Source organism: Chaetura pelagica, unplaced genomic scaffold, assembly GCF_000747805.2.
Source record: "Chaetura pelagica isolate M959 unplaced genomic scaffold, ChaPel_1.0 scaffold275, whole genome shotgun sequence".
Classification (NCBI taxonomy): domain Eukaryota; kingdom Metazoa; phylum Chordata; class Aves; order Apodiformes; family Apodidae; genus Chaetura; species Chaetura pelagica.
This window is the reverse complement of record NW_009953486.1, coordinates 6,922,172-6,943,481: the sequence shown is the minus strand read 5'-3', so window position 1 is coordinate 6,943,481 and position 21,310 is coordinate 6,922,172. Positions and strand designations below refer to the sequence as shown.

At 40.5% G+C, this 21,310-nt stretch overlaps 2 protein-coding genes across 2 annotated transcripts in view; one reads left to right on the top strand and one right to left on the bottom strand.

The window, feature by feature from the left end:
• The window catches only part of LOC104389726 (centrosome-associated protein CEP250-like), a 6,712-nt gene extending 4,797 nt beyond the window's left edge, over nucleotides 1-1,915 (top strand). The window contains exons 6-7 of the mRNA XM_009998763.1: nucleotides 6-548; nucleotides 1,727-1,915. Of these exons, the coding sequence (XP_009997065.1) occupies nucleotides 6-548; nucleotides 1,727-1,915 (732 nt within the window). The remainder of the gene's footprint in view (nucleotides 1-5; nucleotides 549-1,726) is intronic.
• Nucleotides 1,916-4,515: 2,600 nt separating this feature from the next.
• The window catches only part of FAM65C (family with sequence similarity 65, member C), a 29,857-nt gene continuing 13,062 nt past the window's right edge, over nucleotides 4,516-21,310 (bottom strand). The window contains exons 10-21 of the mRNA XM_009998661.1: nucleotides 20,179-20,324; nucleotides 13,371-13,500; nucleotides 11,817-12,398; nucleotides 10,569-10,708; nucleotides 9,636-9,768; nucleotides 8,765-8,873; nucleotides 7,398-7,559; nucleotides 7,076-7,234; nucleotides 5,778-5,980; nucleotides 5,436-5,519; nucleotides 4,849-4,939; nucleotides 4,516-4,613 (exon numbers count right to left, since the gene is read on the bottom strand). Of these exons, the coding sequence (XP_009996963.1) occupies nucleotides 4,516-4,613; nucleotides 4,849-4,939; nucleotides 5,436-5,519; nucleotides 5,778-5,980; nucleotides 7,076-7,234; nucleotides 7,398-7,559; nucleotides 8,765-8,873; nucleotides 9,636-9,768; nucleotides 10,569-10,708; nucleotides 11,817-12,398; nucleotides 13,371-13,500; nucleotides 20,179-20,324 (2,037 nt within the window). The remainder of the gene's footprint in view (nucleotides 4,614-4,848; nucleotides 4,940-5,435; nucleotides 5,520-5,777; nucleotides 5,981-7,075; nucleotides 7,235-7,397; nucleotides 7,560-8,764; nucleotides 8,874-9,635; nucleotides 9,769-10,568; nucleotides 10,709-11,816; nucleotides 12,399-13,370; nucleotides 13,501-20,178; nucleotides 20,325-21,310) is intronic.

Here is a 21,310-nt window from a genome sequence, read left to right as displayed (position 1 = left end):
AGCAGGAAGAGTTAGAAGAGGAAATAAAAGGTCTTGGAAAAGATCTCCAGCATGTTCAGCAGAGTCTGACAATGAATGATGAAGAGATCAAGTACCAGAGAGAGAGAGTCAGGTGTTTAGAGGAGACTCTGACAGCAAGAGAACAAGAGCTTAGGAAGCAGAGTCAACTCCTGAAACAAATAACATCGGCTTTGCGATGGAAAGATGGCACAAAGACCCTACAGAGACAAATCCAGAGACTCCAAAAATGGGAGGAAGAAGAAGCAAAGAAGAAGAAAATTCTCCAGGAGAGAGACTGTTCCTTGCAAAGGCAGAAGGAGCTAACCCAACAGCTGGAAGCTGAGCGCAGAGCAAAGGGGGAAGAACTAGAGAGTATAACTGTGATTTTGAAGCAGACTGAAAGCAGAGAAGTGCAGTGGAAAGAGAAGGCAGAAGCTCTGGCTCTTGCCCTTGCCAACAGTGAAATGGCCAACGGGGCGTTGCGGGCAGAAACGGCCGTGCTGCAGAGCATGGTTCCAGAGAGGGACACAGACAGGTTTCCTCATCAGGTAGGCATTGTGTTGAGCATCAGTCACCTAGGATGCCTATAAAGGATTCTAACGATGTATTCCTGTAAACACATGACCTGCATGGCCAAGGAAAAGAGGGGTGCAGCCAGCAGGCTTGCTTCACCTGCTAGAACGTTTTCTGTCAAGTCCAGAACTACTGAAAGAATTATGGAGCTTGGTGTTAAAATGAAATCCAAGTCCAACAGCTGGGGATGGGTCATTGGCTCTCTCCTGCCTAGCAAGCTTAGCAAACATGTCTTGGTTAGGGTTTGGCATGGAAAGGAAAGGGCACAGCTGACCAAACTGATGTACTAAACTTAATGGAATTCATACCCTTGTCTGATATGGCTAAAGGCTTCATTGCACATTTAGGATGTACTTGTGCTACAGTCCAAAATGCACGAAGGCAAATTTGTGTGGATTTTTCCAAGGGGATCTGGAGAAGCTTGCCTTGGAAGAGAGTGTATTGTTTTGGCCTGTGGACCAGGAGGAGAGGAAGGGACGTAGCACTGTCCATTCCCAAGTCAGGTCACTCTCTCCAGCTTGTTGATTCTGGCCCTTCTAACCTTTGTGTAGCACCAGCTCCCATATCCTCCTGTCTGAATACCCAGCAGGTTGTTACAGAAGGGGAGCAGCTATTGTGGCTCTCAGAGAAGAGACTCCTGTTACAGCAGGTGGAATGTCTGTGTCAAGCACTTGCAAGGCTGGAACTTGAGAAGTCTGACCTCAAGGAATACAATTCAGACCTCAGGAGGACTCTTGAGCAGGTAAAATGGCTTTTGCTACCTTTGCAAAGCCTCACACTCCTCTAGGATACAACACACTCCCACAAACAGCACTCTGCTGGCCTCTGTTTCCTCCCCTCTCCCACTTTACCCTGTGGACACATGCTGCTGTATCCTCTCTCTCTGTGGCACCCAATGCCTTTGCAAAGTGCAGGTTCACTCCAGTACCACCCATCTTGCCCCAGTGTCCCCACATGTGCACATTTGACACTCTTGTGTCAGGAACTGTTTCCTCTTGCTCTCTCATAGTCTGCTTAGAGTGCTTTTTGCCCCCAGCATTCTCTGGTGCAGTTAACAGTCTCTGAGCAGAAATCTCCCAGCTGGGATGTCTGGAGGTACTTCTGCTCCTTGCTGGGTGGCAGGTTTCTGTGACTTTCTCTATCCACTGTGCAGGTGGAACGTGAACGAAGGAGACTGAGGAGATACTGCAGAGGTCTGTCCCAGCCAGACACACAGACATCTCTCTCTGACCAGAACAAGGTGAGAACAGACTCTGACTTAGTGGGAACAGGGTCTGGCCATATTGGGAACAATGGCAAAGCCCAGTGGCAGCAGCACCAGTACAGACCTAAAAGAAGCTGATTATAGACCAGGGTGCTGGCCAGACTGGAGATCAAAACAAAATCCTTGTTTCCTTCACAGGAGGAGTCTCATGACTTCTGTGATCATTGATGGCACTAGTGTGGAATATATTGTGTATTTTATGGTTTTGTAATAGTTATATGCTGGTTTTATTATTGTATAATATCTATTATATAGTCTTGTTATGTTTTTATAATAGTTGTATATATAATATTATATATAGTGTTTATATTTATAATCTTTATAATCTATTTTATGTACTGTATATTGTTGCATGGTTTTTATTATATTAACCTCTTCTTGGAAAATGGATGATATCCATGTTAAACTTGTTAGAAAGTTGGTGAGCTGCTCTGCTATATGCCTTAAGCAAATATTTACTCATCAGGTCTTTCTTTTTTACAGATTGCCATAAAATAAACTTTTTGTAAGAAAATAAAACCAAAAAAGCTGAATGTTTTGGTATAATGCATTTTCAGGTATCTTGTCTTTTGTGTAAGCTGCTGCAAAGACCTCACAGGTTATAGTCAAATTGTACAGTTTTTCAATTTCCCATACCAGTTTTCAGTTCTCTTTTTAGTTGTAACAATAAAATTCTGTTTTTTAAAGAAGGTACATGAGAGTCTCATTGCTTCCTGACTCCTCAGGGCTGGAGCCCCTTGCTGTTGGTTTGAACCTCTTGCAAACCTGGGCTAGCATGGTAACTGGGGGGGTTGTTTGGTAGAGCAAAGTGAGTTAAGTGTTACGGTAAGAGCTTACTCCAGGGAGAACAGCAAGTGGAATCCCATGGCTCTCCCTGACACATACATCTCCCTCCTCTAGTCTTTAGACAGTTAAAATTTTTACTATCTGAGCTCAGGAATCAGTGTCATATAAAAAATTTGTAACTCTCAAGCATGTATTTTTTGCTAGACTTTCAGTTGTGCCTTTACATTAAGCTCTGTTAGGCAGGGATATGGTAGCATACCTGTTTGTTACAGCAGCTGCAGCCATCTAATTTCCATGTTGCTTGAATTAAAGTATTCACCTTTTTGTTTACATTTTTAAGGAATCCTGCAACTGGAAGAGAGGTGCTTGAAAAGAGAATTTCCAGTAGTTAACATGAAGTGATGCTAAAACATGAACTGCCCCTCAGAATCTCTCGGCACTTCAGGTGTAAATCCCAGCTCAGGCTGCCTGTTGAAAAAGATGACTAGGCTGCCCTGTCTCTTGCAAATTATCAGCTCATTCCCTTTCCCCCTTCTGGTGAAGAGAGGACGGGGGAAACAGTGACTTTATCCAAATAGAACAACTTATTTCTCAACAGATCTGTAAATTAAAACTAGAGTTACAGCACAGGTAAGCAGTCTATTATGTTTTACTTTGCTATGGGATAGCATGACCTAAAGACTATGGTCTTGCTATTCAGAGCTTCTCAGTAAAGACTCCCAACAGCATAAGCAAGCTGTGCATTTCCAGACTAAATGCCACCAGCAGAACAGTAGCTCAGCATGTTAACAATGGTACAAGGCTGAGCTTTTCACAGACAGAATATAGAAGGGACTGCACATCAAGGTAAGATGTGTCATTTAAATATCTTAATTCCCTTTGGGGTTTTATTGCCTTATACCTATTCACAATGCTACAAGCACATCAGTGTGAAGCACCTCCAGGCACTTGTCTCCAAAGTTTTTATTAGAATTTTAGAAAAAAGTATGAAATTCAACAAATAAATACTGAGTAGAAAAGTAATATATATCATTTTAAAAAATATATACACACAAGCCAAGCCCTTTCAAGTCATTTTACCTGAAGCCAGGCTTCTCTTTATGACTAACTTCCACTAAATTTAAAAAAGTGTTGACTAAGGAGCCTGACAATGGATGTATGATTGTGATAAGTCTTTAACAAAATTAATCTAAAAAAAACAAAACACAAAACAACTTATACAGAGCTGTCCATATGTCAGACCTGTACATAGCAAATACAATACATACCTTCCTGTTGTAAACTGCTGAGGATATACACTCAGTACATATCCTTGTCAGTTCTTCCTTTAACCTGGCCTAAGTTGCAATGATTATGGAAGAAACTGGCTTTTGAAGTAACAAGCTCTCCTTCTGCAACTAAATTGTACAAGAAAAGGAAATCACCACTAGATTTTTCTAATGCATATGGCAGTCAATGTAAACGATCTGTTTCTATATGGGCTGTTGGAGAGTGAAAATTTATCTCCTCTTTGAGAAATGCCAAATTAATAAAATACTTTATGGGAAAATAGATTATTGATTTACAGTTTGAGTAGGGGCAGATAATTCCAGTGAGATAGCAATTTTAACTCAAGTGACAGCCTTGTTCCATATTCTAAGACATCCCAGCTTTTATTTGTCCAGCACTTGGTATTTCATCATGTGCTGAGAGAGACAATGAGAAAATGTATTCCAGCCTGCTTAGTGTAGACTGCAAACTCTCCCCACTTTGGAAATAAGCCTGTACTCAGTATGCAGCATGTATCTAGCAGGGCGTGAGTAAACCAGACATTGATAAACATCAAAACAAAATCCTCAGGTACCCATCTTTGGCTGTGAGGACAATATGATTCAGTTTCTCATATTCCACAACTAAAATACTGTGATTTCAATTTCAGCCTCTTGTACAGTTTCTCTTAATTCACAGCAAATTTTGTCCATTTTCTCAAAGGCTTGTCGTCCCTTTTCACCTATGGAGAAAGAGAAAATACATCATGTGCTGAGGAAGAGAACCTTGGTCTGGTTCTACAAACTTTAGTGAGAGCCTTTGGTTATTATATCGGGCACAAAGTTTCTAAATGGTATGAAATAGCTGTACATGAAACATTTCCATTGTTCAGGCTGAACTTCAGGCTTGTGCTGGTTCTACACTATTTTACATTACTTTTTCAGAATCTGTATTTCAAAGTTGCACAGAAGACTTACCAAAGGAGAGCGTTGTTTCCCTGGCTGCATTCCTAACTTCCTCTGTTTCAGACTGGCACAGGCAGGCAACCTGCTCAATACTCTCAACACCCTGTTTGAGAAAATATTTGCTTTTCAGCAAGCATTCTGATGGAGATTTTGTGCAAGGTAAACATAAATACTAACAGCCACGTCTTCTGACATCTGAATTCTAACCGTAACCTTTTATTTTCTCCCCCAACACACTACCTTGCAGTTTCTTCTGAGCATGATCTCACCCTCTGCTACCTTCCCTCCTGTTTTGAGGCATGGAAAAGTATAGAAGTGACAATATTGTAGAAATTAGAAAAGATGCTTTCTGCCACTCTACTGTGCCTGTTGGATCCAATTGAGACACTCCAAGATGCCTGCAGCTCCTTCTGCCTTCAGAATAGCAGCACTAATAGCTTGGTCGCCAAATTAATTAATTCCAAATAGAAGGAAGCTAAAAAAGTAACCCTACAAGCTAGGGGAAAAAAAAAAAAAAAGGAAGGAAGGCTAGATACACTTTGGCATGTAGCAATTTTAGCCAGACATGCACAGCAAAAGTACAGCTGTAAAACACTTACTCTGAGATTTTTAAGGGCCAAACATGCAGCTTGCTGAAGTCTTGCATCACAATCAGCTAAAGCATCAGTGTAAAAAAAGAGAGCCTACATGAAAAGAAAAAAAAGGAAAGTCTTTATAAACTGTACTGTAATCAAACGCTCAAATTTAGACTGACATAAGCACTGCTTTACATATCTGAAATGGAATAAAGGATGTAGAAGCCACTTGAACAATGATGTAGTTCAGGTTCTAGTGAATAGTTCATTGAAGTGTGGAGAGGGCAACGGTGCTACTCTGGGATAACACAAGTTCCATGTATTTCAGCACCTGTTTAAGAAAGCTGGCAGAGCTGCAGTCTTTACCTTTTCCCTAAAGTTCTTGTTTGCTGCTGCACGGGAGAGGCAGGATGTGGCTGCTTTGCTGACACGGTGGTTCTCATCTAGCTGTAAAATCCCAAGTAGCCGTAAAGTCTGTGGCAGAGGCTGGAGTTTGTTCAGTCGCTTTCCCTTCAGTTTCTTCAGAGTCTTCAGCCGCCCAGGACACTGCAGCTCCTCAATTAGCATCACTGCAAGTGAAAGGACTCAACTTCACCAACCAACAAATTAAGACATTCCCAGGAGAAGACAAACTCCTCTCTAATTTAGTCTCCTTGTAACCACATGTAGGTATTCACAAGGCTAATAAGTAGCCAAGCATTTGCAGGAAGCAAGTCAGGATGGCTGCCCCTTTGGCCATCCTGTCTTCTTTCCCTTTCATTGTTTCATTTCCTCCTATACCAAGACTGACAAGTAGAGCAGAGATGATTATTTCAAAATATTAGTCCACAGAATGCAGTGAAGCTCCAGCCCTTTTAGGACTGAGGTGCATTGAGTACAATATGTGGTGCAAAAGACTTCCCGCACCTTTGGGCATTAGGACAGGCTAATCCTAAATTAAGGAAAACACAATAAAGGAAAATACTTTTAAATATCTCTGAAAGATGTAGTTGCACTGGTCAAAGACAAAAACCCTCTGTCTTTTAAAAAATAAGAAATCAGGCACTAGATTGACAGTTTCAATTTGAAGAATATTCCAGGTCTTTTTCACTGACTAGCAATGCACAAGTTCTTACTTCCCCACCAGGTGAGTCATCTGCATCAATAAGACTAAAGATGCAGCCAGTGTCAGAAGTATTTTTACAATGACTCTTTTCTGATACAGACTTAAGTTTTAAAGTACTTCACTTTGTTGGATTAGGCTTCAGCAAGACACTGGCTACTTCATGCTAGAAAATGCATATGAGTAACCTCTGGAATTTTATTGCTATTATCTGTGTCTGATTACAGCTGCTATAGTCACACAAAGCTACAGACATTTAATCTGTCCTTGAATCCAGCTGCAGATTGCTGCCAACTTTTTTCTGCTACAACTTCAGAATATCACAGAACTCACTTTTTAGGGCACTGAAGATGAACCCCTGCTTCATTTCTACCTGGTTAAATATAGGAGTCAAGGATGTCTTTCCTGTTCTAATTAAAAGTGCATGGTCATAGGGGAAATTAAATTGTCAAGGCAATGGTTGGGTTGTTTGCTGCTCTGAAAGTGTATTCTCAGTAGTAGCCTGGAAAGCAACAGCCAGCTGCTGGCGAGTTCAAGCAAAGGAGCCAAGTGCTGCCATTACCTTCTTTAGCAAGTTTTCCCACGTGTTTCTCCAGGCTGGTAATGTGATGTTTCTCCAGGTAGCTATAAAATTGGAATAAAGTAACTGTTTCTGTTTGGAGATACAGAGAGGGGAGCAACCCATCACAGGTGGTGATCTGCTCCAGCAACCTCCGCAATACTGAAAGCAACACAGAAAAGAAGATAAAATGAAAGGTTGATTAGATAGAAGCTGCTTAAAACAGTAAGATTTTTTGTTTATTTTTTAAATGCACAAGGGCAATTTTTAGCCATGAAATAAAATTAAGCCAGAGAGGCCTTGTGTACAAGAAACAGACTAGTACCTGCTTCTAATTGACCAGGGTATTTTTCCTTCATTTTGAGTGTCAATGTGTATTTTAATGCATGATGGAATCTGTCTGCTGAAGCAAACAAGATTGTGCCAGGCTCTGCAAGATCACTCCAGATTTTCAGATATTGCTTCTTCTTTTTAGTCTTCTGAATAACTGGGGGAAAAAAAATTAAAATCACATTTTAGTAAGTTTGTGAGCTCTAGCACATTTTGGATTTTACAGGAGAAATTAGGCACCAGATGGCAGATCCAGAGACATGTCAGCATGACTTGTATTTGCATTATAGAGACAACTTTGTTCAAAGCTGGCAAGTTGCTGCCAGTATTTTAACATCTGCAAGCATTGATTTCACCAAGCTTGGGTTGAGCTCATAAACTGTCATTATGAGACTTGAATGAGATGCCTAGCAGCTCTTCTACCTCTCATTATTTGTTTTATCCCAGCATCTGAGTAAAGTTTCAGAAGAACTTTTTGTGAATTCAACTGTTTCCATTCCTATCAGCTAGAGATGTGCTGCTTTCAAGCATTTTAGAGAACTTGTCACACATGCTTTGACAAGTGGAGAACTCTTAACCACAGCACACAGGCTGAGGCAGGCTTTCTTTCATCAAACACTTCAGAAGAGCACTTGAAGGAATTCTCTGTGGTTTCTCACTATCATTTAAACCCTTTGATTTCTCACTCTTACCTACAGAGACACTGAACTTGTGTTTTGCATTTCAGAATCCTACACTTTCCTCATTATATTGTGCCAAGGCCCTTTGGAACCTCACTCCAGGAAACAGTTTATTCTCTCTTCCTTCAGGATAAAATCTGGCAGCACATGCTTCCAACTAAGATTTGCCCTCTTGCCACTATATTTACCAAGATAAGAACAAAAGCCTTCGAAGTCTCCCATTGTGCCTTTATTACTTTGTCATATCCAGCAGTCAATGGAAGAATTTCTTAGGGGGAAGGCCTGCAATGGGAAAAATTGCATACCCAACTTTTCTTGCAAATTCATACAGAAGTGGAGCTGTTTGCCTATTAAGTAAAAGCACAGTTAGAGGGGCAGGATTTTAAGGCTATTCTGCTGTCCTTCGACTGCAAACTCCATCATCTATAACATCATGCTTCTGAGACACACCAGTTCAGCTGTTTCTTTGAGTCAAACTTCTTCAAATCTCTTCCGGCTTTGCAGGGGTAAAACAAACAAATGAACCCTTTTTTTTCCCCAAGAGTATACATGTAAGAGTTGTTTTAATCATGTGAACATTTGTAAGGAATTTAGAATGAAATCCTGATGTGTCTGGAGAAGCTTTAGAGTTCCCTGTACCTCTCATATCTCTGATGTGTTCTGAAATAATGAGGTTACTTACGTTCCTCAACAGACATATCCAAGACATCCCCCAGGACTCGCGTCTGCTCTGTTACTTCTTCCAAAATGCTCTCCTGGACAACTCGGGCTACATTGGGTGATTTCAGTTTCTGAAACGTAACATGCTTATCTTAGTAGCTGAAACAAAGGCAGTATCAAGCTCAAAAGGAATGATTATTTGTTTCTTAAACTTCTAAAACTTGTGAGAAAATACACCAGCTGCTCTCAAAAGGCCTCTTTTCCCATCATAGCAAGGACAGGCCACTTCTGAGTGCAAAGCTGCTCAGCAGAACAGGATGAGTAAATCCTATTATGCTGGAACAGTCTGTCTGACATTTGATGTTCCTCTCTGCCCCTGTACATTGACAACTGTATAGTAGATCAATACTAATAGTTACACTGCCCACTGCTGCCCATCTTCATCACAGGTAATATGTTGAGGACGATAATATGGTTGAGCACTAAAATAAATCGAAGAATCGGGTCTCAAGGGAAGATAAGAGTTCCTTTTTGCCCTACATGCCAGCAGTTTCTTTCTAGTAGGAGCAGGTTTTGGTTCATTAAAAAAATTGATCACCTGTTATCAATACACAATTCAACCTAGATCTGTCCCACTGCATTAGCAGCCTGCTTTGGGCGTAAAGGTATTATCTAGAGCTTCAGCAAAACCCAGAGGCTGAAAAAAAAAAAAAAAAGCAGCAAAGTTTTGCAGGACATGTTCTGTGCATGCACATGTATATGCTGCATTTTTGGACTTAGTTTCTATTCTGAGTCTCTGCTTTTATGAAACAACCAGCTTCATATTCACTTTTGCCTTTAACCAGAACCAGCAAGTACTACCAGTCCCCTGGAAACCCACAGCTACTCCTTACCTGCAAAAGACTTTTGCACAGCTTCAGATGAGTTATCAAAAGGGTGTCCAAGTTGTCATCACCAGTAGTTACCTCTCTTGGTTCTGTTCTCATATCACAGCTCAAGGACTGGAGTGTGTTGTCATTGTTTGTGCTATTGAGATGAGGGGAAAGAGTAGTCAAAACATTACCTCATCACCAAATGAAGATGTGCATCAGTAGCAGGCTCAGTAATAGCTTTCAAGCAAGTTGCAAAAGTACAAACCAGGTGGCATTTAACAGATAACATTTTTTATTGCATTTAAAACACTTCTTAAAAACATGATGACTTTACTCCTAAAACTCATCCCACAACAGTCATACCAAATCAGATGATGCCATACAATCCCATTTTGGAGAATAAATACTAGGAAAAGATGCTTCCAGATAATGAGAATTGAGTTGCTGACTCATTTGCAGCAGATGAACTTCAAAAGCAGCACATGTAACCAGACACCCTTGGTGTTCTCCCAACTTGGTAACACTGGAAGTGTAGCAAGTCTCCCAGAAACAGGCTTATAGCTCTGGAAGTTTCAGTGCTACACAACTTGCAAAATGCAAAATTAAATTTAAAAAAACAAAAAAATGTAGAAGAGCTCTGCTAATTACTTATAGCTCTCTCACTTGCTGCTGAACTGTTCCACATCATCCTGGTAAGCCTGTTTCCTGCAGTCCTACACATTAGGCTTTCCATCTGCAGTGTTTTCCAGAAGTTCAGGTTAAGTTTCCTGCCATTTCAGTCTGGAAGGTATTTGAATTATGAATCTCAAAGTATTAAAATAAATTGGTTTCTACCCTGGATGTTCATACCAATAGCAGCTCTGCACAATCATGACTTAACAAAGTACAGTGTATTGGAAAGTGTTCCTGGGATCAGCCCTCCTTATCCCTTTTCCTTGTACTGCAGATACATACCTGACACTGGCTGTCCTTATGCTTCCAAATAATGAAAGCTCATCAGCACTACAGTCAGCATTCAAAAAGTCAAAACTTTCCAGGACTGTCTCCACCATTAAACTTTCCATAGATGAATGTTTGCAAGGAAGTGGCTTTAGCTGTTGATGGAATAGAAGGAAAAATGTTATTTGTAGTTAACAAACCATTTTGCCTGAGTTATTTGCTCTTTTTTAAGTCACTTAATAAAAAAAAAAAAAAAAGAAATCAGATTGCTTTTATGATTTCATTCTTGACATAGCAGGAAAGTCAGCTTTTGGTACAGCACTCTCATTCCAAAATAATGTTGCTAACTAAATTCAAAATACGCTTGAATACCTTAATCTGCCTGTATTCCTCTTTGGATTCCCATGACTGCTAAGGTTGGTATGAAAGCTGATTTTCTCTGCATCTTCTGCCAGTAGTGCAATTTTCACTTATTCTGTTTCACAACTAGAAGAAGCAATCTTAGGGGTCCGTGGCATCCTAGCAGAGTATCAAGAACTTTGATATCAACAGTGGATTTCATGATGCCACTAACTTTCTCCCCCCTGGAAAGGCTGCTTTGAGAGCATGGGTTTGTTGGTTTGGTTTGTGTTGTTGTTTTTTAAAATTTCTATTTTTGAAGTGTCTTACACTATGTTGTCTCCCAAGCCTGTACACTAGCCCCATGTACTATAATGATACTAAATTTACAATATAACCCACTGCTTGCAGAAAGCTCTTCTCCAGGACTTTTTATCTGAAGAAATAAATGCTTTCAGCACCATATGACTTTTCAGAGAGACTGAACTGTCTGAAAAAGCTAGGTGATTCTGGAGAAACATTAGAGCTGATTCAGTCATCTCAAGGTATAGTATACCTGAAAAATGTAAAAAAAAATAAAAGAAAAAAAAAGCAGAGGCTCTGACATACAATGCAGATTCTGCTTATCCCAGACAAGTTTCCACTTTGCCTGTAAGCAGTTTCTTAATTTATTTTCCCAGATTATTGATCTGCACACAGCATTTGAAGGCTGCCTCCGAGAGATGCTGTGTAGCACAGTGCTCCTGTGTAGCCAACTCTCAACGCTGCCTTTCCTGAGCAGTGCCTGACCTCTGGTGGCCAAACTTACTTTTTGGAAACATGCCATTGATACATCAAGTTAAATCCAAGAGAGACACGGAACTTCCACGGTATCAGGAGTAACAGTGGAAGCTGCCACCTACCAAAAGTAAAACACTAACATACCTTTAATTTATCCCTCAGTGATGAAACCTGGTATTCCAGTTTCTCCAGCTGGGCTTGGCCAACATCATGTAATTTCAGTAAACTTAACACTTCTTGAAGAGTCTTATCCATTGACTTTGTATGCCCATCTAGTTTTAGCTCATTTGCAGCATTCAAGCTTTTCTGACTAACATCTTGGTCTGCCAGATGGAGAATTCTGGTCTGGTTGAAAGAATCTCTGGTCCCTCTATGGTGATTCAGAAAACTTGATGGCTTATTTGGAAATCCATCCACACATGGAGTCTTCTTCAGGATATCTAGAGTCGTGTGATTTGGAAGAGGATGCTGTCGCTCTTCTGCACAAGTCTCTTGGATAATCACCAATGGCAATGTCCTATGGTTTAGAGCCGGAGTTGTATTTCTGGATTCTGTCCCCTTCTGATCCTCAGAGCTGAATGAGTCTGCCTCACTTGTCTCAGCAGGATTGTGAGGCTTACTCTTCCCATGTACATCAAAATCACAGGCAGCCAAGTAGCTCAATATGCTGGGAGGCTGAGCTTCATCACTGACATCCCCTTGGTTCTGACTTTGCTGCAAAACAGACTGCAGCAAACAGAACAGTAAGTGAGCACATACAGAATTGTAAAGCATGAGATCCCACCTAAGATAGAACTATGGTTTCTCATTCTTCGAAAAGGACTCACCCAATCTGATCAAAACCAAAGGGTTCTCCTGAACAAGGGAGCCAGGCCAGCACAGACTGTACAAAAGAAACTACTGAAACAAAGTATTAAGAGCCTACTGGATGAACTAAGTGGAGCAGTAGTAACTGCACTTTAGATCTTTCAGAATAAAATTGCCAAGGCAGCTAAAAAATTGTTTCTGGAAAAAGAACCTGACCAAGTAGCTCTTGTGCTATGTGAGCTCAGGATAGGATGTGAACACAGTGGTTACAGGAAAATGTTCATTTTTAAGAGTCCAACATACCCTGTACAAACACTGAACCTTTCTGAAGAAGACTGCATATTCTGCTGCCTTGGTGAGACAACACCAAACCTGACTTAGCCTTGATGTCAAGGGAACATATATGATGTTATCAGTATTTGAGATGTATGGCAAAATTAACAGGATCATACAAAATCAAAACAAAAACCACTAAAACAAAACCCTCTTTACTGAATGAGAAAGAGGACAGGTTTTTCTATTCCCCTGGGCTACACTTGGTAAAAGCAAGGTTGAGAAAGAGGAAGGCTTGTTTCACATACCATCTCTAAGGCACCATTCTGCTCCATGGCTACTGGGGCAGCCTAGTTTGTAGTTTGATTCCCCTTGTAGACTATTAGAGCAAATGCTCACATCCTACCATTCTGCCTGCCAAGAGGAATATTTGAGCAGGTTGTTTTTAATTTACAAGATCAAAAATGGAACTCAAAATAACAGGAATTAAAAACAAAGCAAAGCCCCAAAATAAAGGGCAGCAGCCTTGGACTGCTGCGCTGTCACACTTCTCATGTGCTCTTCAACAGCCTGATCTAATGCATTGAGTCTGTGCTTTGCTTTCCTCTGCATACTCACCAGGTAGTATTTCTCTCTGAAGCTGGGAGTATTTGGTGGGGTCCAGTTGTATAAAGAGCTCTTCCTGCTACTCACAGAGAACTTGGCAGTGGATCCAGGTGACAAAAACAGGTTCTCTGTGTCAAAGGGGCTGTAGCAGAAGACAAAAAGGCCTAAGTGTCAGTAAGACCAGAAAGCACAGAAATGTTGAGCAGCAGGAATAGCTGTTAGGATTTTAACTCTGATATTTAGTGAACAACACAAAAGAGGAAAACAGAGAGACTGCCTCTCTGAACATTATCTATGTTGCACAACCAGAGAAAGAGGTAGGTGAAAAGGTTGTGTTTTACACCTAATTCTAAACACCCTTTAGAGGGAGACCTGTGTCACAGCCTTTGGAAGAAGAGTCCAATAGGTCAAAAGTCTGAAGTGCTTTCTCTCCTTCTGCAGTGTCCTACACAGACACCAGTGCTGACAAGTACAGTATAGGCTGCTTGCTGACAGCCACTGGGCAGCTAGAGAGACATACACCATACCAGACAGAAAGGAAATATAACACATGTAACAAAGGAAAATTGTCATTAATTTCCCTCCTGCAGAGCACACACTACTTGGAAAGCCACTAAAAATGCTTCATTATCCTTCAAATATGAATAAACATCTCTTTTTGCTGGCAGAGGAAGTTTGTGCAGTGGCAAATAGTGTGGTTCATACAGTCATGGATGAGCCCAGTGATAGCCCCAGAGGACACTGGCTTACGGTCTGCAAGAGTTTGACACGCCCTGATGCAAAGACTCCCTAACTACCTACTACATCACAGCTCTTAGTTTCCCAACTCCTTTTTAAAGCAGTCTAAGGAAACCTGGATGAACTGTGTCCCAAAATGAACTCAGTTAACCAGGAGAGGGAAAACATTTAAAGTTAAGTAAAGCAAGTTTGGGTTTTCTGCATGTTACTTTTGTTCCCCACTGATATGCCTTGTGACACCAAAAGTTCGGTTTTCCACTTAAGCACTGGCAGTTTGAAAAAAAGTGAATTGTTATAACAAGTATGAAATCTCATCAATACGAATATGATGACCAAAGAGCAGGATAAAGTCAGCTGCATTTAGCAGTAGGATATAGAACCACTAGAAGTTTGAAAAGATCCAAACAATAATTAGGACTAATCAATTACAGAGAAATTAACTTGTGCTCTCTAGCAAACATTGAAAAGCAGAGCTGCAATTCTCTCTAGCTTCTCATGTTGCATAGGGACAATTCTCAACAGCATTCTGCAGTGCAACACACCACTGTCTTCCTCAGCATGGAGGCGATGTTCTGTGAGCTCTCCTTATACACGTTAATTGGCTAAATTAACCAGTGTTACCCAGCTGGGGTTCATTAAACAGGTCAGTTCCATGGATTCACTTAACTTACCATCTGCATTGTCTCACTATGAAGAAAATAAATCAGGTTTTTGACAGCAAGAGTCTTTCAGCCAAAGCTTGATATGTTACTGATGGAAGCAAATTACTCTCATCCATAGCATTTCTTAAGAAGAGTCACAGGGATCTATTCCATAGATTTTTCATTTTTAGCTTTTAATATAGCAATGCACTAATGCAAAATAACAATTTGGATGAAAGGGACAGGAATAACAAGCTAAACCTGTTTTGTCTCTTTGACAATTACTAAAACCTTCTAGCTAAAAGCAGCTATTCAGCTGCCCTCCAACCAAGTACACGCTCCCCATTACTGCAAGATAACAAGAGAGCAAAATGAAGTCTGCTTTAAAGTATCTATTATCTCTTGATGGGAAGCTCTTTGGGCATGATCCATCATCTTGTTCCACATTTGTACAGTAAACAAAACATTATACTGGGACAGATCTATGAATCCATCTCTCCCAGCACCTTGACATTGACAGAAGCCAGCAGGGGGAAAAACATAGGAAACAAGTCAAATATAGTAGGCTTTCCCCAGACACATACTCAAACTTCAGGCAATCCACAGCTTAGATCTGTCATGCACCAGACTTTGCAAGCAGACTATTGCCTTTAATTGTCACACTTTTCTTTAGTTTGTCTAGTTACTTCCTGAAATCATTGACAAAAAATCCCTGTGTACATCAAAAGTATGCAGAAATTTCATTGTTTAACTTTACATTGTGGAACAAGTACTTTAACTTGGAGGGTGTTGTGTGTGTGTCTCTGTGGCTGTACTGAGAGAAATAGTGGCTAATACCTTATATATTCCCCATAACAAACATCTATATGCTTGTACAGTATTATCCATTAACACCTTTTCAAGACTGAAAAATTCTATTAAAAAAGGGAAGTGGTCCCACACCTCTGATCATCTTAGTTGTCCCCATTCTACAGAGCCAAACATGTTGGCCTTTGGTTGTGACTAATTATTACAATGTTGGCATTACACGCACAACACTACAATGCCATCATTGTCAGGGCCCATGTAAAAGCAGCACATAACACCCCTTCAGCTTGCCTTAGCATACTTCAGTGTTCAGGTCTGAAACACATGCCCAGCCTGACCCTGAAGGGTTTACAATTCACCAGAGCTCATGGTTCCTAGATTAAGCCTCCCACAACACTAGAAGCTTTGCATCCACAAACATTCAGGTGCCTCAACTTTGTCAGTATTGAGCAGATTCCAAGAGAGATACTATTCTTTCAAAACCCCCAAACCTGTGAAGGGATTAAATATTTGAGATTTCCACTATTTTCCATCATTCTGCTGCATTTTTCTACTGGGTGTGTAAGGAGGACACTTCCTGGTTTATATTCTCAGAGAAACATAAGTTATCAGGCACAGCATATAAGAGCTGAACTCAACTCAGTCTTCAACCCAGGGGATCTGCTTTCTTTCCCTCACTACCAAGACTGTGCCCTAGTCACTCCCCTTCTGTCCCACTCCTCTAGGTATTTAACACCACCAGGCCAGAAGGGCTCTTGGTGGATAGACCTGTCTGAGTGCCACTGCCGAGCCTGTGAATACAAACTTGCGTTAATACCAAAAACCAATTCTGGTCAACTGCATTAGACTTGCTATTAATAATGAAATTTCTTTTTTTCCCCTATTGACACAGGTGAAAATCCTCATGCAGCTTTAACAGTGGGATTGTTGCTAGGTTTCTCCTACCCATTAAAGCATAATAAGCACCAGTTTCAAGGTTAGCACAGCTTATCACAAGACTAAGCTATGAAACATCAGTTCTATCAAAAGCAGAGATGTTACTGCCCAAAGATCCCAGCATGAGTAACTACCTGCTCATGTAAGATTTCATATTTAAAAACAAGACTATGAGTAGGTATGTATCCAAGAAATCAGTTTCCTTTTTTTATTCTCCCTTAAGGTTTCGGGTTTTTTTTTCCTCCTACTCCATGGACCCTTGTGAGCCAGGCCAGCACAGGCTCCAAGCAAGCAGAAATTACAAGAGCAGTTCTGGCTGGATGGTGCCCTTAGATCCCAGGACAGGGTGCTAACTGAAATTCTGAAAAAAGAACACAGGCTCCCTCTTTGTTCTTCATGTGTGTGTGAGAGAGAATTCAGACTGCTGTTTAGGTTGGCAAAAAAACCAAAGTCTTCTGCCAAACTGGCCAACAAAGCCATCCTGCAACTGGCCCAAGCTCATTCACACACATTCAGAGGTGTCTAATCTATAAAGGAGTTGAAGGAACTTCTGTTAGAGCCCAGAAGACTAGTGGCCTATTTAAAGGCAATACACATTTAGAAGTGGAACAGTGACCTACATTTGGATTTCTCACAAAGCAGGTCTAGTTTGAGAGCTTGCCTCTCAGAGAAGTTTGGGCAAATCAGCTGAATTTGTTTAGTAATTCTTAAATCAAAGCAAAAAGCAGCTGTTATTTTGAGTGTCCTGACTTTGAAAACAGAAACACCCTAAGTTATCACCACACAACTTTTCTGTAAACAACTTCAGCAAACAAGCTGTTAAAGAGGAGGAGCCTGGCAGTTCTGTGCAGAAGTGCCCTGGAGAAATCTCTTGGTAGGATACCAACACATTTCACAAAACTTAAACACAGTAGAGACATGCAGCCAGACTTTTCTCATAAGCTAAAAAATTCCAAGTGGGGATTAACTCCCAAAGAAAGTATGTCACCACTAACCCTGCTCCCAGTTCAGCTGTTGCCAACTCTAAAAGCTGGGCGATGGTTGTTCCACATGCCATGGAAGTGCCCATCTTGCCCATCAAAAGTTGCACTCTATGCTGCAAGCTACTGCAACAATCAAGTGTCAACATAATTTAAATGGTGTTTTTTTCAGAAAATTTAGTCACAAATATAATTTGTTCTGGAGATTTAGGGTGTTATCTGAGAAACTATGCAATATTCCAGAAGAGGAATATTTTTGCAATATTTCCTCTTGCAGTCCTTTTGAAAGAAGAATTTATGTGCATAATTACTTATGCAAGTCATCGACAGTGAGGAAAGGCAAGTAAGCAGATTCAGCAAAAGTAGATTAAGTGAATTTATCCATTAGATGCAATTTGTGTGGATTAACAAGACGAGAGTTAGTGATCTCTTCCAAACTCCACTACAAATATGCTATCTGCAAAAAGAGATTCTATACCCAGCTCAATAAAGATAGTGTCTCCTTCACTGCACAAGTGTAGCTTCTTAACATGTCAGGCTTGGGGTCACAGGAAAAAAGGACTTCCCTTCTGAGAAGAGCATCTCTGCAAGCAGAAGGTTGTGCCTTCTGTCCTTTCTGCTCCTAAACCACATCGAGAGCTTTTGATCATTTTACATTCAGATTAAAGCCAATGCAAGTTTTGGTGGCTTGTGTTTGTTGCAGGGTGAGAGGTGACAAAGGCATCAGAGTTTGCTGAAAATATGTAAGAACCTTTATATCCTCTTCTTCTCTCCTCACTACTATATCATGCAACTTCCACCAACCCCATTCCACACAGATTTCAGTAACTCTACCATGAATATCTCTGCTTCCAATGGGAATACATATGTAACTTGGCATCAGAAAAGGGAAGTTTCATAGAGCATATAATGCAAAAATCACAGCAAACTGCTGGAATGAGGCTTTGTTACCCAACTCATTAGTGCTTCATCTTCCCAAATAAGAAACACAGGCCTCAAAAAAGTCTCAGAGCAGCTGCAGCACCTCACCAAAACAAATATTGATGCCCAGTGTTAGATCTCAGGAGGAAGAAGTATCAGAAGCAACAGGTGGTGGCAAAAGGCTACTGGGTGTTTATTTCTCATTGACTGGGAGCAACATGTTTCTGAAAAGAATGTTCAGATGCTGTTGCCAAGACTCACGTTTCAGCCCAATTCCATGTACAAGTCAATAGTAAATGTCAAGAACCACACTCTACACAAAAGACATTTGCAAAATAGTATGTTGATCAATAAAACTTTTCTTTCCAAAACCCCAGAAATGCAATTTGAAAATTGTTTATCAACACTTGAACAAGAATCACAACACAAACTTTGTGGCATTTCTCCTGCTGGTGGCTTTTGACTGGGGCTTTCAAAGGTAATTAAAAGTAGGAAGAGTATTAAGACCTGAAAAACGAAGTCTGATTGTAAAGTACTTTTGGTTACTTTACCCTAAGGGCAGGGAAGCCTTTCTCTTGCTGAAAGACATGTTTGGCCCTTGGGAATATTTGGCAACCCATACATTCAACACATACAAGGGTGGGTGGGGTTTTTTGGTTTTTTTTTTGTTTGTTTTTGTTTGTTTTTTGTTTTTTTATTGTTTTTAGGTATTTTTTAAGAAAACAAGAAACCAGCATGGCCAGAAGGAAAAGAGCTGTATAAGGCTGAGTCATAGGTGAGTCTGGTCTGCAAGCCATTGCTCCCTGCTCTTCCTAATCTAAACACAGTTAAGTTTCTGCTTTTCCTGGAAAGTCCCTAAATCCACAAGTCATCCCAAAGGGGCCTTTCAAGAAGATTCTTTTTATGAAGGTATGTTCACATGCCTCTTTGCCATGTTGGGTAGGACTGAGGACTGCAGTAAGCCATATAAAGTACAAGTGAAGAGTGCCATTAAAAAGAAATATTAGTATGACTTGAAAAATTTATGGCTCTGTGTTTAGAATGAGGAAGGAGTTCCAGTGCAGCATCCACCAAAGTGAGAATTTGCTTTTAATACCATCAGTGATCAACTACAAAAACAAATTTACAAATTTGAATTATAAAACGATTTAACAAATCACAGGCAGCATGAAAATCCTCAGCTATTTTGAAAGTGCATCTGCAACGAAGCTTCTCTGTAGTGCACAAACAGACCTTATATTGATAACTAATCACAGTGCAAACATGAAGGTGCTAAATCTTTGGGAAAGCTTAATTTTTAACAAATTGTGGCCTTATAACAGTGATGGCCCTAAAATTTCAACTACATATTTTTACACTGTGCCTAGAAGCTTCTATATTCGGTTTCATTTAATGATCTTTTAAGATTATTGTTTATGCTTTACAGATGTACATGCATTGCTTGGAGCTAGACTTGAATGCTCATTCTGAAGACTACAGAGTTAAGTCAAAGCCTACTAATCAGGTCCTGTGTGTAGCCATGGCTCCTGTAACATCAACACAAAGAACTGGAGGGTCACAGAAACAGCTTCTGCCTCTTCCCCCCTCCCCTTCCTGAGGACTGGTCCCACAGAGTCAGAGACCAGGCACAGTGGCTCAGGTTGCTGTGAGGAAGCATGTGGCTGCTATCTATCCTGCACCTGCTCTGCAAATAGAAAGAGGACTATGGTGTTGAATACTACTAAGCAACATCCTTAGGAGCTTTGGAGTTATTTCAAATACTTAGCTCCAGCATTTTTCATTTGAAGCTGTACTTACTTCCAGAGGACTTCCAGCTGTAGCTTGATGGTGCCCAGTTCAGTTATATCCACAATGATTGCCTGAGGCTTGGTTGTAAAGAAGCTGATGGTGTCACATGTCACGACACCAACTAGAATAGTGGCCAGTCCTCGCAGCTCTGTCACCTGCAGGGACAAACATACCCATTTTCATCTTACCAGACAATCCTAAGTCACAAGCATGGAAAGGAGAACATCCCAGGTTCACATCTACTGAGGCCCACAACAAACTTTAAAACCTTTATTATGAGTTCTGGGCTTCTAAACTTTTTGTGAGCCTATATCCCCACAAGGAGTATGTCACAGATGGCTAGAGAAGAGGAAAGAAGCTGGGCAGAGAAAGAGTTGTACAGTCCTTCTGACAAGAGGATTGGATAGGCTGTGATTTTAAGCAAACCTAGTCTGAAATTTGGAAATTCTAGATCTGGTATACATACAGCCAGTTGCCATTTATAGTACAGAGTTTAGCTTGTCTACTAATCAGAACACTGTCAGAAAAAAAATATAGTACAGCAAAGTATACTAACCTGCCTACTCTAGACTGTTTCAGCTCTTGATTGTCTAAGGAATCTGAAAGCACAAGTGCCTGCATCCACTGTGACCCTTCTAATTGTCCTGAGCTCAGCTACAGACTTCAATCAGAACTTGTAAGTGTCATTTCTCTAGCTCTGCAGGTAGCTCTGAGTTTGTTATTAATGCACTTTCATGTCTGTGTTTTTTTTCTAGCCTGGCACTTTGCTTCTTCAGCAACTTAAAAAAAAAAAAATCTAATCTAACATTTGATAGAATAAAGTACTTCCAATTGAAGATCAAATTGTTCTACAATCACATAAAGCAACAGAATCAGCACAGAACTTCAGCACAAGTAACTAAAGTCCACCAGGAATTAGTTACATGCCTACATCTCCTTTAAGAGCTAGCAAAAATTTTGTTGCTAGGCTCCTCTTGGAACACTCTTTGGCACTCCTCAGTTTTCTAAAAAAAATGTTTAAGCTTGCTATGTATTTGTACTGGGCGAAGATTACTAAAAAGAAAGTAGAAAGAGCAGGAGAATGTGGAGAAGTCAGTAGACTTTCATAAGCTGACAAAAGGAGCAAAGCTATTGTTGTCAT